Source organism: Phasianus colchicus, chromosome 1 (assembly GCF_987193195.1).
Source record: "Phasianus colchicus chromosome 1, bPhaCol1.hap1.1, whole genome shotgun sequence".
Taxonomy (NCBI): Eukaryota; Metazoa; Chordata; class Aves; order Galliformes; family Phasianidae; genus Phasianus; species Phasianus colchicus.
This window is the reverse complement of record NC_143436.1, coordinates 1,166,016-1,182,147: the sequence shown is the minus strand read 5'-3', so window position 1 is coordinate 1,182,147 and position 16,132 is coordinate 1,166,016. Positions and strand designations below refer to the sequence as shown.

At 62.6% G+C, this 16,132-nt stretch overlaps 1 protein-coding gene across 1 annotated transcript in view; it reads right to left on the bottom strand.

Moving 5' to 3' along the window:
* Positions 1-7,453: 7,453 nt before the first annotated feature.
* The window catches only part of RBM28 (RNA binding motif protein 28), a 40,411-nt gene continuing 31,732 nt past the window's right edge, over positions 7,454-16,132 (bottom strand). Inside the window, exons 15-19 of the mRNA XM_090134372.1 lie at positions 14,724-14,798; positions 11,232-11,312; positions 11,055-11,161; positions 9,928-10,018; positions 7,454-7,619 (exon numbers count right to left, since the gene is read on the bottom strand). Coding sequence (XP_089990498.1) covers positions 7,485-7,619; positions 9,928-10,018; positions 11,055-11,161; positions 11,232-11,312; positions 14,724-14,798 — 489 coding nt within the window. The 3' untranslated portion in view covers positions 7,454-7,484. The remainder of the gene's footprint in view (positions 7,620-9,927; positions 10,019-11,054; positions 11,162-11,231; positions 11,313-14,723; positions 14,799-16,132) is intronic.

Below are 16,132 nucleotides of genomic sequence, written 5' to 3'. Positions count from 1 at the left end.
GGGGACAGTGGGGACATTAGGGAGGTTGGGGGCAGTGGGGACAATGGGGACATTGGGGAGGTTGGGGTCAATGGGGACATTGGGGGCAATGGAAACAATGGGGAGGTTGAGGTCAATGGGGACATTGGGGGCAATGGGGACATTGGGGAGGTTGGGGTCAATGGGGACATTGGGGACATTGGGGATATTGGGGAGGTTGGGGTCAATGGGGACATTGGGGACATTGGGGACATTGGGGAGGTTGGGGTCAATGGGGACGTTGGGGTCAATGGAGATGGAGGTGACAGCGTGGTCAATGGGGGCAATGGGGCTGTGGGGACACTGGGGGCAATGGGGACAGTGGGGACATTGGGGAGGTTGAGGTCAATGGGGACATTGGGGACACTGAGGACATTGGGGACATTGGGATCAATGGGGAGATTGGGAACATTGGGGAGATTGGGGACACTGGGGACAGTGGGGATATTGGGGGCAATGGGGACATTGGGGACATTGCAATCAATGGGGACACTGGGGAGATTGGGATCAGTGGGGACAAAGGGTTAAGTTGGGTCAATGGGGACAGTGGGGACATTGGGGGGATTGGGGACAGTCAGGACATTGGGGAGGTTGGGGTCAATGGGGACACTGGGGACAGTGGGGACACTGAGGACACTGGGGACATTGGGATCAATGGGGACATTGGGAACATTGGGGACATTGGGGACAGTGGGGGCAATGGGGACATTGGGGACATTGCAATCCATGGGGACACTGGGGAGATTGGGGTCAATGGGAACAGTGGGGACAGCGGGGAGATTGGGGACATTGGGGACAGTGAGGAAATTGGGGTCAATGGAGACAATGGGGACACTGGGGACAGTGGGGACAGTGGGGAGATTGGGGTCAATGGGGACAATGGGGACATTGGGAAGACTGGGGACATTGGGGACTTCGGGGCGATTGGGGTCAATGGGGACATTGGGAAGACTGGGGACAGTGGGGACATTGGGGAGGTTGGGGTCAATTGGGGCACTGGGGACATTGGGGTCAATGGGGACATTGGGGACATTGGGATCAATGGGGACATTGGGATCAATGGGGACACTGAGGACATTGGGGACATTGGGATCAATGGGGACACTGGGGACAGTGGGGACAATGGGGAAATTGAGGTCAATGGAGACAATGGGGACACTGGCGACAATTTGGGGAGATTGGGGACAATGGGGAAATTGGGGCAATGGGGACAATGGGGACATTGGAGTCACTGGGGAGATTGAGGACAGTGGGGACAATGGGGAGATTGGGGCAATGGGGACAATGGGGACACTGGGGACTGTGGGGAGATTGGGGACATTGGGGAGATTGGGGGCAATGGGGACAATGGGGACAGTTGGGTCAATGGGGATACTGGGGATATTGAGGAGATTGGGGACAGTGGGGACAAAGGGGACATTGGGATCAATGGGGACAGTGGGGACATTGGGGATATTGGGGACGGGGGGGACATTGGGAAGATTGGGGACAATGGGGAGATTGGGGCAATGGGGTCAGTGCTGACAATGGGGGCAATGGGGACAATGGGTACATCAGGGTCAATGGGGTTAAGAGGGACATTGGGGACATTGGGCACAACGAGGACACTGGGACAATGGGGACAGTGGGGAGATTGGGAACAGTGGAGACATTGGGGTCACTGGGGACATCGGGGTCAATGGGGACATTGGGACATTGGGATCAATGGGGACACTGGGGACATCGAGGACAGTGGAGACACTGTGGTCATTGCGGACAATGGAGTCAATGGGGACATTGGGATCAAGGGGGACACTGGGGACATTGGGGTCAATGGGGACAGTGGGGACAGCGGGTTTAATAGGAACGTTGGGGTCAATGGGAACAATGGGGGCACTGGGGCAATGGAGACAGTGGGACATTGGGACATTGGGACATTGGGGCCATGGGGACAGTGGGGCGATTGGGAACACTGGAGACATTGGGGTCACTGGGGACACTGGGGTCAATGGGGACAGTGGGGTCAATGGGGTCAATAGGGACATTGGGGTAAATGGGGACATTGGGGACAATGGGGTCAATGGGGACAGTGGGGTCAATGGGGTCAATAGGGACAGTGGGGTAAATGGGGACATTGGGGACAATGGGGTCAATGGGGACAGTGGGGTCAATGGGGTCAATAGGGACAGTGGGGTAAATGGGGACATTGGGGACATTGGGGTAAATGGGGACATTGGGGACAATGGGGTCAATTTGGACAGTGGGGTCAAAGGGGTCAATAGGGACATTGGGGTAAATGGGGACATTGGGGACAATGGGGTCAATGGGGACAGTGAGGACACTGGGGATATTGGGGACATTGGGGACATTTGGATCAATGGGGACAGTGGGGATATCGGGGTCAATGGGAATGTTGGGGTCAATGGGGACACTGGGGACATTGGGATCAGTGGGGACAATGGGGGATACTGGGAGCAATGGGGAGATTGGGGACATTGGGGACAATGGGGTCAATGGGGATATTGGGGACATTGAGAAGATTGGGGTCCATTGGGACAATGGGGACATTGGGGTCAATGGAGACAATGGGGACAGTGGGGACACTGGGGAGATTGGGGACAGTGGAGACATTGGGGTCAATGGGAACATTGGGGACATGGGGGATATTGGGGTCAATGGGGAGATTGGGGTCAATGAGATATTGGGATCAATGGGGACAATGGGGACAGAGGGGTCAATGGGGACAGGGGGGACATCAGGGACATTGGGGTCAATGTGGACTTTGAGGTAAATTGGGACATGGGGAACAGTGGGGGCAATGGGGACATTGGGGACATTGGGGTCAATGGGGACAATGGGAGTCATTGGGAACAATGGGGTCAGTGGGGACATTGGGGTCAATGGGGGACAATGGGGTCAATAGGGACAGTGGGGACATTGGGGTCAAAGGGGGAATGGGGGCAATAGGGTCAGTGGGAACATTGGGGACAATGGGGTCAATGGGGCCAATGGGGTCAGTGGGGACATTGGGGTCAAATGGGGACATTGGGGTCCATGGGGACAATGGGGACAACGGGGGACAATGGGTTCAAAACGGAAACGTTGACCTACAGCAACCCTGACCCCAAAGACTCCCTGAGCCACAGCGACCCCAATCCATGGTGACCCCGACACAGCAACTCCGACCCCACAGAGACCCCAACCCCATAGAGACCCCATAAGGACCCCATAAAGACCGCAACCCCATAGACCCCATAGAGACCCCATAAAGAGCCCATACAGATCCCATATATAGATCCCAACCCCATAGAGACCCCATAGGGACCTCATAGAGATCCCAACCCCATAGAGACCCCATAGAGATCCCAACCCCACATAGGGACCCCATAGAGACACCAAGCCCACAGAGACCCCATAAAGACCCCACAGAGACCCCATAAAATCCCCATAGAGACCTCAACCCTATAGAGACCTCATAAAGACCTCATAGAAACTCCATCCCCATAGAGACCCCATAAAGTCCTCATAGAGACTGCATAGAGATCCCATATATATCCCAACCCCACAGAGACCCCATAGAGACCCCATAAAGACCCCATAGAGATCCCAACCCCATAAGGACCCCACAGAGATCCCAACCCCATAGAGACGCCATAGGGACCCCATAGAGACCCCGTAAAGATCCCAACCTCACAGAGACCCCATAAGATCTCCATAAAGACCTCAACCCCATAGAGACCCCATAGAGACCCCATAAGGACCCCATAGAGATCCCATGAAGATCCCAACGCCACAGAGATCCCATAAAGACCCCATAGAGATCCCATAGAGATCCCAACCCCCCAGAGACCCCATAGGGACCCCACAGAGACCCCATAGAGACCCCATAGAGATCCCAACCCCACAGAGACCCCATAGGGACCCCACAGAGACCCCATAGAGACCCCATAGAGATCCCAACCCCATTAAGTCCTCACAGAGACCCCATAAAGTCCCCATAAAGACCTCAACCCCATAGAGACCCCATAGAGCCCCCATAGAGACCCCATAGAGATCCCAACCCCATAGGGAACCCATAGCGATCCCAACCCCATAGAGACCCCATAGGGACCCCATATAGATCCCAACCCCATAGCGATCCCATAGAGACCCCATAGGGACCCCATAAAGACCCTAACCCCACAGAGACCCCATAGAGACCCCATAGAGACCCCATAGAAGTCCCAACCCCATAGGGACCCCATAGAGACCCCATAAAGACCCCACGTAGATCCCAACCCCACAGAGACCCCATAAAATCCCCATAAAGACCTCAGCCCCATAGAGACCCCATAGAGATCCCAACCCCATAGGGACCCCATAGAGATCCCAACCCCATAGAGACCCCATAGAGACCCCATAGGGACCCCATAAAGACCCCAACCCCATAGAAACCCCATAGAGACCCCATAGAGATCCCAAAGAGATCTCATGAAGATCCCACCCCCATAGAGACCCCATAGGGATCCCAACCCCATAGGGACCCCATAGCGATCCCAACCCTATAGAGACCCCATAGAGACCCCATAGCGACCCCAACCCCACAGAGACCCCATAGGGACTCCATAGAGACCCCATAGCGATCCCAACCCTATAGAGACCCCATAGAGACCCCATAGAAACCCCATAGCGACCCCAACCCCACAGAGACCCCATAGGGACTCCATAGAGACCCCATAGCGATCCCAACCCCGTAGGGACCCCATATCGATCCCAACCCTATAGAGACCCCATAGAGACCCCATAGAAACCCCATAGCGATCCCAACCCCATAGGGAACCCATAAAGACCCCAACCCCGCAGAGACCCCATAGAGATCCCAACCCCGTAGGGACCCCATAGAGACCCCATATAGATCCCAACCCCATAGCGATCCCATAGAGACCCCATAGGGACGCCATAAAGACCCCAACCCCGCAGAGACCCCGTAGAGTCCCCATAGAGACCCCATAGAGATCCCAACCCCGTAGGGACCCCATAGAGACCCCATAGAGACCCCATAGAGATCGCAACCCCATTAAGTCCTCACAGAGACCCCATAAAGTCCCCATAAAGACCTCAACCCCATAGAGACCCTATAGAGCCCCCATAGAGATCCCAACCCCCTAGGGACCCCATAGCGATCCCAACCCCATAGAGACCCCATAGAGACCCCATAGCGATCCCAACCCCATAGAGACCCTATAGAGCCCCCATAGAGATCCCAACCCCCTAGGGACCCCATAGCGATCCCAACCCCATAGAGATCCCATAGAGACCCCATAGCGATCCCAACCCCATAGAGACCCTATAGAGCCCCCATAGAGATCCCAACCCCCTAGGGACCCCATAGCGATCCCAACCCCATAGAGACCCCATAGAGACCCCATAGCGATCCCAACCCCATAGAGACCCCATAGAGACCCCATAGCGATCCCAACCCCATAGAGACCCCATAAAGACCCCAACCCCATAGAAACCCCATAGGGACCTCATAGAGACCCCATAGAGATCCCAACCCAATAGAGACCCCATAGAGACCCCATAGGGACCCCATAAAGACCCCAACCCCATAGAAACCCCATAGGGACCCCATAGAGATCCCAACCCCATAGAGACCCCATAGAGATGCCAACCCCATAGAGAACCCATAGGGACCCCATAGAGATCCCATAGAGATCCCAACCCCACAGAGACCCCATAGAGACCCCAACCCCATAGAGACCCCATAGAAATCCCAACCCCATAGAGACCCCATAGCGATCCCAACCCCATAGGGACCCCATAGAGACCCCATAGAGATCCCAACCCCATAGGGACCCCATAGAAACCCCATAGAGACCCCAACCCCATAGGGACCCCATAGAGATCCCAACCCCATAGAGACCCCATAGAGACCCATAGAGACCCTATAGAGATCCCATCCCCATAGGGACCCCATAGAGACCCCATTGAGATCCCAACCCCATAGGGACCCCATGGAGACCCCATAGAGATCCCAACCCCATAGAGACCCCATAGAGACCCCATAGGGACCCCATAAAGACCCCAACCCCATAGAAACCCCATAGAGACCCCATAGAGATCCCAACCCCATAGAGACCCCATAGAGATGCCAACCCCATAGAGAACCCATAGGGACCCCATAGAGACCCCATAGAGATCCCAACCCCACAGAGACCCCATAGAGAACCCATAGGGAACCCATAGAGACCCCATAGAGATCCCAATCCCACAGAGACCCCATAGAGACCCCAACCCCATAGGGACCCCATAGAGATCCCAACCCCATAGAGACCCCATAGGGACCCCATAGCAATCCCAACCCCATAGGGACCCCATAAAGACCCCAACCCCACAGAGACCCCATAGAGACCCATAGAGACCCCATAGAGATCCCAACCCCATAGAGACCCCATAGAGACCCCATAGAAATCCCAACCCCATAGAGACCCCATAGAGACCCCATAGAAATCCCAACCCCATAGAGACCCCATAGAGACCCCATAGAAATCCCAACCCCATAGAGACCCCATAGAGATCCCCACCCCATAGCGACCCCATAGAGACCCATAGAGATCCCATAGCGATCCCAATCCCACAGAGACCCCATAGGGACCCCATAGAGACCCCATACAGACCCCAATCCCATAGAGCAGTCAGCCCCCTCCCCCCCCCCCCCCAAAAAAAACCCATAATGAAAATAAATCTCTTTATTCTTAAACTGAAGCATTGCTGGGGGGGGGGGGGGGGGGGCAATGAGGGGGGGCTCAGTCCTGGAATTATTTGGGGGGGGGGGGTATTGGATGGGGGGGGGGCTCAGTCCTGGAATTATTTGGGGGGGGGGGGTATTGGATGGGGGGGGGGGGGTCAGTCCTGGAATTATTTGGGGGGGGGGGGTATTGGATGGGGGGGGGGGCTCAGTCCTGGAATTATTTGGGGGGGGGGGGTATTGGATGGGGGGGGGGGGTCAGTCCTTTAATCATCTGGGGGGGGGGACAGTGGGGGGGGGGGGTCAGTCCTGGAATTATTTGGGGGGAGGGGGGCAATTGGGGGGGGGGTCAGCCCTGGAATTCTTGGGGGGGGGGCATTGGATGAGGGGGGGCTCAGTTCTGGAATTATTGGGGGGGGGGCAGTGGGGGGGGGAGGGGCTCAGATCTGGAATCATTGGGGGGGGTCAGTTGGGGGGGGGCTCAGTCCTTTAATTATTTTGGGGGGGGGCAGTTGGGGGGGGGAGCTCAGCCCTGGAATTATTTGGGAGGGGGGGGGCAGTTGGGGGGGCTCAGTCCTGGAATTATTTGGGGGGGGGGGGGGGGCCAGTGGGGGGGGGGGGTCAGTCCTAATCACTGGGGGGGGGGGGCAATGGGGGGGGGTTCAGTCCTGGATCCATTTGCTGGTGGGGGGGGGGGCAGAGGGGGAGGTTTCAGTCCTGGAATCAATTTGGGGGGGGGTTATTGGGGGGGGGGGGTTCAGTCCTGGAACCATTTGTTGCTGAGGGGGGGTCTCTTCCCGCTGCCCCCCCCCCCCAGGATGCGCTGGCGGTAGCGCTCCACCAATTGCGCCAGGTGGGCTTCAGAGCGGGGCTGCCGGCGGGGGGGGGTCGGCTGGAAGGTTGGGGGGGGTGGGGGGGGGGGAAGCTGAGCAATATTGTTTCCCCCCCCCCCCACATATACACACCCACCCTATGAGGACCCCCCCCCAAATCCCACTGCCCCCCCCCCCACCCCATCCTATCGTCTCCGCCACTGCCTCCCCCCCCCCCAACTGCCCCCCACACCGTGACCCCCCCACCCCATTGCCCCCCCCCCAACTTTTGCCCCTCCATTACGCCCCCCCCCCACTGACCCCCCCCATTGTGTCCCCCCCCCGTTGCCCTCCCCATCAAGTCCCCCCCCCACTGACTCCCCCCATTGCGTCCCCCCCCTCCATTCTGTCCCCCCCCACTGACCCCCCCCATTGTGTCCCCCCCCCGTTGCCCTCCCCATCAAGTCCCCCCCCCCACTGACTCCCCCCATTGCGCCCCCCCCCTCCATTCTGTCCCCCCCCACTGACCCCCCCATTGTGTCCCCCCCCGTTGCCCCCCCACAGTGACCCCCCCATTCTGTCCCCCCCATTACGCCCCCCCCAGTGACCCCCCCATTGCGTCCCCCCCCCACAGCATCCCCCCCCAATTGCATCCCCCCCACTGACCCCCCCACTGTCCCCCCCCCCACAGACCCCCCCATTGCGCCCCCACCCCCCCCAAATTTCATCCCCCCCCCAATTGACCTCCCCCATTGTGGCCCCCCCATTGTGCCCCCCCACTGACCCCCCCACTGTGTCCCCCCCCGAATTGCATCCCCCCCCAACCCCCCCATTGTGTTCCCCCCCAATGACCCCCCCATTGTGCCCCCCCCACAGCATCCCCTCCCCACTGACCCCCCCCATTTTTTCACCCCCCCACAGACCCCCTCATTGTGTACCCCCCCAATGACCCCATTTTGTCCCCCCCTCAGACCCCCCCATTGCACCCCCCCCACTGACCCCCCCCATTGTGCCCACCCCAAACTGACCCCCCTATTGCGCCCCCCCCACAGCATCCCCCCCCACTGACCCCCCCCATTGCGCCCCCCCCACTGACCCCATTATGTCCCCCCCCAAAGCATCCCCCCCCACTGACCCCCCCCATTCTGTCCCCCCCCATTGACCCCCCCACTGTGTCCCCCCCCCACAGACCCCCCCATTTCATCCCCCCCACTGATCCCCCCATTGCACCCCCCCAAATTTCATCCCCCCCCCACTGACCCCCCCATTGTGTCCCCCTCCCATTACGTCCCCCCCCCCAGTGACCCCCCCATTGCGTCCCTCCCCCATTCTGTCCCCCCCACTGACCCCCATAGTGTCCCCCCCCCATTCTTCCCCCCCCATTACGTCCCCCCCCACAGCATCCCCCCCACTGACCTCCCCCCATTGAGCCCCCCCCCAAATTTCACCCCCCCCCCTTGACCTCCCCCATTGTGCCCCCCCCACTGACCCCCCCACTGTGTGTCCCCCCACAGACCCCCCCCATTGCGCCCCCACCCCCCCAAATTTCACCCCCCCCAATTGACCTCCCCCATTATGGCCCCCCCATTGTGCCCCCCCCACTGACCCCCCCACTGTGTCCCCCCCCCATAGCATCCCCCCCCAACTGCATCCCCCCCACTGACCCCCCCACTGTGTCCCCCCCCACAGACCCCCCCCATTGCGCCCCCACCCCCCCCAAATTTCACCCCCCCCCCAATTGACCTCCCCCATTGTGGCCCCCCCCTTATGCCCCCCCACACTGACACCCCCACTGTGTCCCCCCCCCAAGTGCATCCCTCCCCGACCCCCCCATTATGTCCCCCCCCACTGACCCCCCCATTGCACCCCCCCAAACTGACCCCCCCATTGTGCCCCCCTCACAGACCCCCCCATTTTGTCCCCCCCCCTCAGACCCCCCCATTGCATCCCCCCCACTGACCCCCCCCATTGTGCCCCCCCACAGCATCCCCCCCACTGACCCCCCCCATTTTGTCCCCCCCCCACTGACCCCCCCATTTTGTCCCCCCCCTCAGACCCCCCCATTGCGCCCCCCCCACAGACCCCCCCATTCTGTCCCCCCCCACAGATCCCCCCCATTGTGCCCCCCCACTGACCCCCCCCCATTGTGCCCCCCCCACAGCATCCCCCCCACTGACCCCCCCATTTTGTCCCCCCCCTCAGACCCCCCCATTGCGCCCCCCCCACTGACCCCCCCATTCTGTCCCCCCCCACAGACCCCCCCATTGCATCCCCCCAATGACTCCCCCCATTTTGTCCCCCCCCCATTCTGCCCCCCCCCCCAACACACCCCCCCGTTGTGCCCCCCCCCCACTTCCCCCCCCCCCCCCATCCCCATTTCCCCCTCACCTGTGGGGGGGGCCGCCCCTTCCTGCGTGAAGTTTTGGCTTTGGGGCGCGTGGGGGGGGGCGGGGGGGGCACCTTTCCCCGGTCACGTTTCCTAAAGGGGGGGGGACACCACAAAACAAAAATTAAGGGGGGGGTCCATAGGAAAATCTTGGGGGGGGGTCCATGGTTGGGGGGGGGAGGTTGGAGAGTCTGGGGGGGTTGGGGGACTTAAAGGGGGGGGGGGGGCTGAATGTGGGACCCCCCCCCGGAGTGGGTGAGGGGGGGCACAGAGTGGGGGTGGTCTGTAATTGGGGGGGGGGGATATTAGGGGGTTTGGGGGGGGGGGCAGGGTCAGTGTGGAAATGTGGGGGTTTTTTTTTGGGGGGGGGGGCATAAATTGGGGTATGAGAGACCCTAATTTGGGGGGGGGGGCAGGATTTGGGGGATGGGGGACCATCAGAGGGTGGGGGGGGTCCTGGGGGGGTCTGTAGGGGGAGTGGAGGGGGGGGGTCCATGGGGGGGGGGTATGGGAGACCCCCAGATGGGGAGGGGTTGGACCCCCCCTCGATTTTTGGGGGGGTTTTTAGGGGATGGATATGGGGGGGGTTGTGGGGGGGGGGGGGCATAGGAGACCCCCAGATGGGGAAAGGGGGGGGGGGCTGAAGGTGGGAGGTGAGGGGGGGCTTCTGGGGGGGGGTCCACAGGGGGGGGGGGAGACCCCCAGAGGGTGGGGGGGGGGTTGGGGGGGTCTGTAGGGGGAGTGGAGGGGGGGGTCCATGGGGGGGGGGTATGGGAGACCACTGGATTGGGAGGGGTTGGACCCCCCCTCAATTTTTGGGGGGGGGGTCATAGGGGATGGATGGGGGGGGTCGTGGGGGGGGGTATTGGAGACCCCCAGATGGGGAGGGTTTGGCCCCCCCTCGATTTTTGGGGGGGTTCTTAGGGGATGGATGGGGGGGGGGTCGTGGGGGGGGGGGCATAGGAGACCCCCGAGGGGAAACGGGGGGGTCTTCGGGGGGGGGGGACATAAGTTGGGGTAGGGGAGACCCCCAAAAGGGTGGGGGGGGGGGTTGGGGGGGGAGTGTGGGGGGGGGGTTATAGGAGACCCCCATTATTTGAGGGGGGGTCACCTGGGGGGGGGGGCTCACCTGATTTTGGGTCCGCGGTGGGAGGGCAGGGGCAGCACGCGGGTGCTGCCGGGGGGGGGGTCCGGCCGTTGCCCCCCCGTGCAAAAACCGGCCCAGGAAGGTGCGGGGGGGGGGGGGGGCACGGCCGGGGGGGGGCGGCTGTGATGATGCTGTCGGTTGGGGGGGGGGTTGGGTGACGGAGGGGGGGGGGGCCGGAGTTTGAGGGGGGGGCGGCGGCGCTGCTTCCTTTGTGCCTTTCTGCTGCTGCTGCTGCTTCAGCTGGGGGGGGGACAGAGGGGAGACCCCCGGGGGGGGCGGTTATTGGGGGGGGGAGGGCATTGGTGACACCCATGGGTGCTGGGTGGGGGGGTGGTGGCTCCTTGGGGGGAGGTAGAGATGAAACCCATGGGTGCTGGGGGGGGCACAGAGGTGACATCCATGAGTGCTGGGGGGGGGCAGGCTTCACTTATGGGTGCGGGGGGGGGAGTGGTGTCACCCATGGGTGCTGGGGGGGCACAGAATTTTCACCATGCATGCTGGGGGGGGGGCTGTGGTGACACCCATGGGTGCTGGGGGGGCTCTGGTATCAGCCATGGGTGCTGGGGGGGCACAGAGACTTCACCAATGGGTGCTGGGGGGGGGGAGGGGAGAGTGGTGTCACCCATGGGTGCTAGGGGGGCACTGGTGTTACCCATGGGTGCTGGGGGGGCATAGAATTTTCACCCATGCATGCTGGGAGGGGGCTGTGGTGACACCCATGGGTGCTGGGGGGGCACTGGTGTCAGCCATGGGTGCTGGGGGGGGGCTGTGGTGACACCCATGGGTGCTGGGGGGGCACTGGTTTCAACCATGGGTGCTGGAGGGGCACGGAGGTGACATCCATGGGTGCGGGCAGAGCACAGAAGTGCCACCCATGGGTGCTGGAGGGGGGGGCACAGAGGTGTCACCCATGGGTACTGGGGGGGGCACTGGTGTCACTCTTGGGTGCTGGGGGGGCACTGGTGTCACCCATGGGTGCTGGGGGGGCACAGAATTTTCACCCATGCATGCTGGGGGGGGGCTGTGGTGACACCCATGGGTGCTGGGGAGCCACTGGTGTCACCCATGGGTGCTGGGGGGGGGAACAGAGACTTCACCCATGGGTGCTGGGGGGGGGGGGCAGTGGTGGCAGCTATGGGTGCTGGGGGGGTGGCTGTGGTGACACGCATAGGTGCTGGGGGGGCACTGGTGTCACCCATGGGTGCTGGAGGGGCACAGAGGCTTCACCCATGGGTGCTGGGGGGGCACAGAGGTGACATCCATGGGTGCGGGGAGGGGGGGGGCACTGGTGTCACCCATGGGTGCTGGGGGGGCACAGAATTTTCACCTATGGATGCTGGGGGGGCACTGTTGTCACCCTTGGTTGCTGGGGGGGCACAGAGGTGACAGCCATGGGTGCTGGGGGGGGCACAGGATGACAGCACTGGGTGCTGGGGGGGCACAGTGGTGGCTCCATGGGGGGGGAGGGGTTAGAGGTGACACCCATGGGTGCTGGGGGGGGGTCACAGGGTGACTACCATGGGTGCAGGTTGGGGGAGCAGTAGGTTCACCACAGGTGTGGGGGGATTGAGTTGAACACCCATGGGTGCTGGGGAGGGCAAGGTGTCAAGCATGGGGTGCTGGGGGGGGCTGTGGTGTCACCCATGGGTGCTGGGAGGGGGGGGGCACAGAGGTGACACCCACAGGTGCTGGTGGGGGCACAGAGGTGCCACCCATGGGTGTTGGGGGGCGGAGCACAGAGGTGACACCCATGGGTGCTGGGGGCGGGAGGGGGCACAGAGGTGACACCATGGGAGCTGGTGGGTGGGCAAGGTTGGGGTGCTGGGGGAGAGGCTGTGGTGACACCCATGGGTGCTGGTGGGGGGGGGCACAGTGGTGTCACCCATGGGACCTGGTGGGGGAGCAAGAATGGGGAGCTGGGGGGGAGGCTGTGGTGACACCCATGGGTGCTGGGTTGGGGGGAGGGGGCACAGAGGTGACACCCATGGGTGCTGGGGGGGGTGGCTCAGTGGTGTTACCCATGGGTGCTGGGAGGGGCACACAGTTGACACCCATGGGTGCTGAGGGGAGGGCAAGGTGTCAAGCAGGGGGTGCTGGGGGGGGCTGTGGTGACACCCATGGGTGCTGGGGGGAGGCACAGTGGTGTCACCCATGGGCGCAGGGGTGGGGGCACAGAGGTGTCACCCATGGGTGCCTGGGGGGGGGCACAGTGGTGACACCATGGGAGCTGGTGGGGGGGCAAGCATGGGGTGCTGGGAGGGGCTGTGGTAACACCCACGGGTGCTGGGGGGGGGGGCACAGTGGTGACACCCATGGGTGCTGGGAGGGGCACAGAGGTGACACCCACAGGTGCTGGGGGGGGCACAGAGGTGCCACCCATGGGTGCTGGGGGGGGGGAGCACAGAGGTGCCACCCATGGGTGCTGGGGGGCAGAGCACAGAGGTGACACCCATGGGTGCTGGGGGGGGCGGAACACAGAGGTGTCACCCATGGGTGCTGGGGGGGGCAGAGCACAGAGGTGCCACCCATGGGTGCTGGGGAGGGGAGCACAGAGGTGCCACCCATGGGTGCTGGGGGGGCGGAACCCAGAGGTGCCACCCATGGGTGCTGGGGAGGGGAGCACAGAGGTGCCACCCATGGGTGCTGGGAGGGGGGGGGCACAGAGGTGCCACCCATGGGTGTTGGGGGGGCGGAACCCAGAGGTGACACCCATGGGTGCTGGGGGGACGGAGCACAGAGGTGCCACCCATGGGTGCTGGGGGGGCGGAGCACAGAGGTGCCACCCATGGGTGCTGGGGAGGGGAGCACAGAGGTGCCACCCATGGGTGCTGGGAGGGGGGGGGCACAGAGGTGCCACCCATGGGTGCTGGGGGGGCGGAACCCAGAGGTGACACCCATGGGTGCTGGGGGGACGGAGGTGCCACCCATGGGTGTTGGGGGGGCGGAACCCAGAGATGACACCCATGGGTGCTGGGGGGACGGAGCACAGAGGTGCCACCCATGGGTGCTGGGGGGGCGGAACCCAGAGGTGCCACCCATGGGTGCTGGGGAGGGGAGCACAGAGGTGCCACCCATGGGTGCTGGGAGGGGGGGGGCACAGAGGTGCCACCCATGGGTGCTGGGGCGGCGGAGCACAGAGGTGACACCCATGGGTGCTGGGGGGACGGAGCACAGAGGTGCCACCCATGGGTGCTGGGGGGGCGGAGCACAGAGGTGCCACCCATGGGTGCTGGGGGGGCGGAACCCAGAGGTGCCACCCATGGGTGCTGGGGAGGGGAGCACAGAGGTGCCACCCATGGGTGCTGGGAGGGGGGGGGCACAGAGGTGCCACCCATGGGTGCTGGGGGGGCGGAACCCAGAGGTGACACCCATGGGTGCTGGGGGGACGGAGCACAGAGGTGCCACCCATGGGTGCTGGGGGGGCGGAACCCAGAGGTGTCACTCATGGGTGCTGGGGGGGGGCACGGTGGTGTCACCCATGGGTGCTGGGGGGACGGAGCACAGAGGTGCCACCCATGGGTGCTGGGGGGCGGAGCACAGAGGTGTCACCCATGGGTGCTGGGGGGGGCGGAACCCAGAGGTGACACCCATGGGTGCTGGGGGGACGGAGCACAGAGGTGCCACCCATGGGTGCTGGGGGGGGGTCCGTACCCGGCTGCGCTGCAGTCGCTGCTCCTTCATGCGCAGCTTGCGAAGGTCCTCCAGAGAGAATTCCACAATGGGCCTCTATGGGGGGGGGGGGGCAAAGGGGGGGTGATTTTGGGGGGGGGGGCAGAGCAGAGCCACCCCCCACCCTTGAAAGACGTGTAGGGATCCTGGGGGGACATCAGGGCTCGGGGGGGGGACAGTTGGAGGACCTGGAGGGGGACAGGTTAGGGACAATAGGGTGACATCCATAGGGACAGGGGACAGATTTGGGGACATGGGGGGGGATGGATGGGGGACAGGAGGGGGACATGGAGGGGACACCCATAGGGGAGGGGACACCCATGGGAGAGGGGACACCCATGGGAGAGGGGACATGGAGGGGACACCCATAGGGGAGGGGACACCCATGGGAGAGGGGACACCCATGGGAGAGGGGACATGGAGGGGACACCCATAGGGATGGGGGGACACCCATAGGGGAGGGGACACCCATGGGAGAGGGGACATGGAGGGGACACCCATAAGGATGGGGGGGCACCCATAGGGGAGGTGACACTCATGGGAGAGGGGACACTCATGGGAGAGGGGACATGGAGGTGACATCCATAGGGGAGGTGACACCCACAGGGGAGAGGGGACATGGAGGTGACACCCATAGGTTTGGGGGACACCCATGGGAGAAGTGACACCCATATGGGAGGGGACACCCATGGGGGACACCCATGGGACAGGGGACAAAGAGGGGACAACCATAGGAGAGGAGACATGGAGGTGACACCCATAGGGGAGGGGACACCCACAGGGGAGAGGGGACATGGAGGTGACACCTGTAAGGATGGGGACACCCATAGGGGAGGGGAGGTGACACCCATAGGGATGGGGGACACCCTTAGGGGAGGGGACAAAGAGGGGACACCCATGGGAGAGGGGACATGGAGGTGACACCCGTAAGGAGGGGGACACCCATAGGGGAGGGGAGGTGACACCCATGGGGATGGGGACACCCATAGATGAGGGGAGGTGACACCCATAGGGCAGAGGTGACACAGAAGTGACACCCTTAGAGAAACGGACACCCGCAGGGACAAGGACACCCATAGGGGAGGGGAGGTGACACCCATAGGGGAGGGGAGGGGACACCCATAGATGAGGGGAGGTGACACCCATAGGGGAGAGGTGACACAGAAGTGACACCCATAGAGAAACAGACAACCGTAGGGACGAGGACACCCACAGGGGAGGTGACACCCATAGGGGAGGGGAGGGGACACCCATAGGGGAGGTGACACCCATAGGGATGGGGACACCCATAGGGATGGGGGACACCCATAGGGGAGGTGACACCCATAGGGGAGGTGACACCCATAGGGGAGGGGACACCCATAGAGAAACGGACACCCATAGGGACGAGG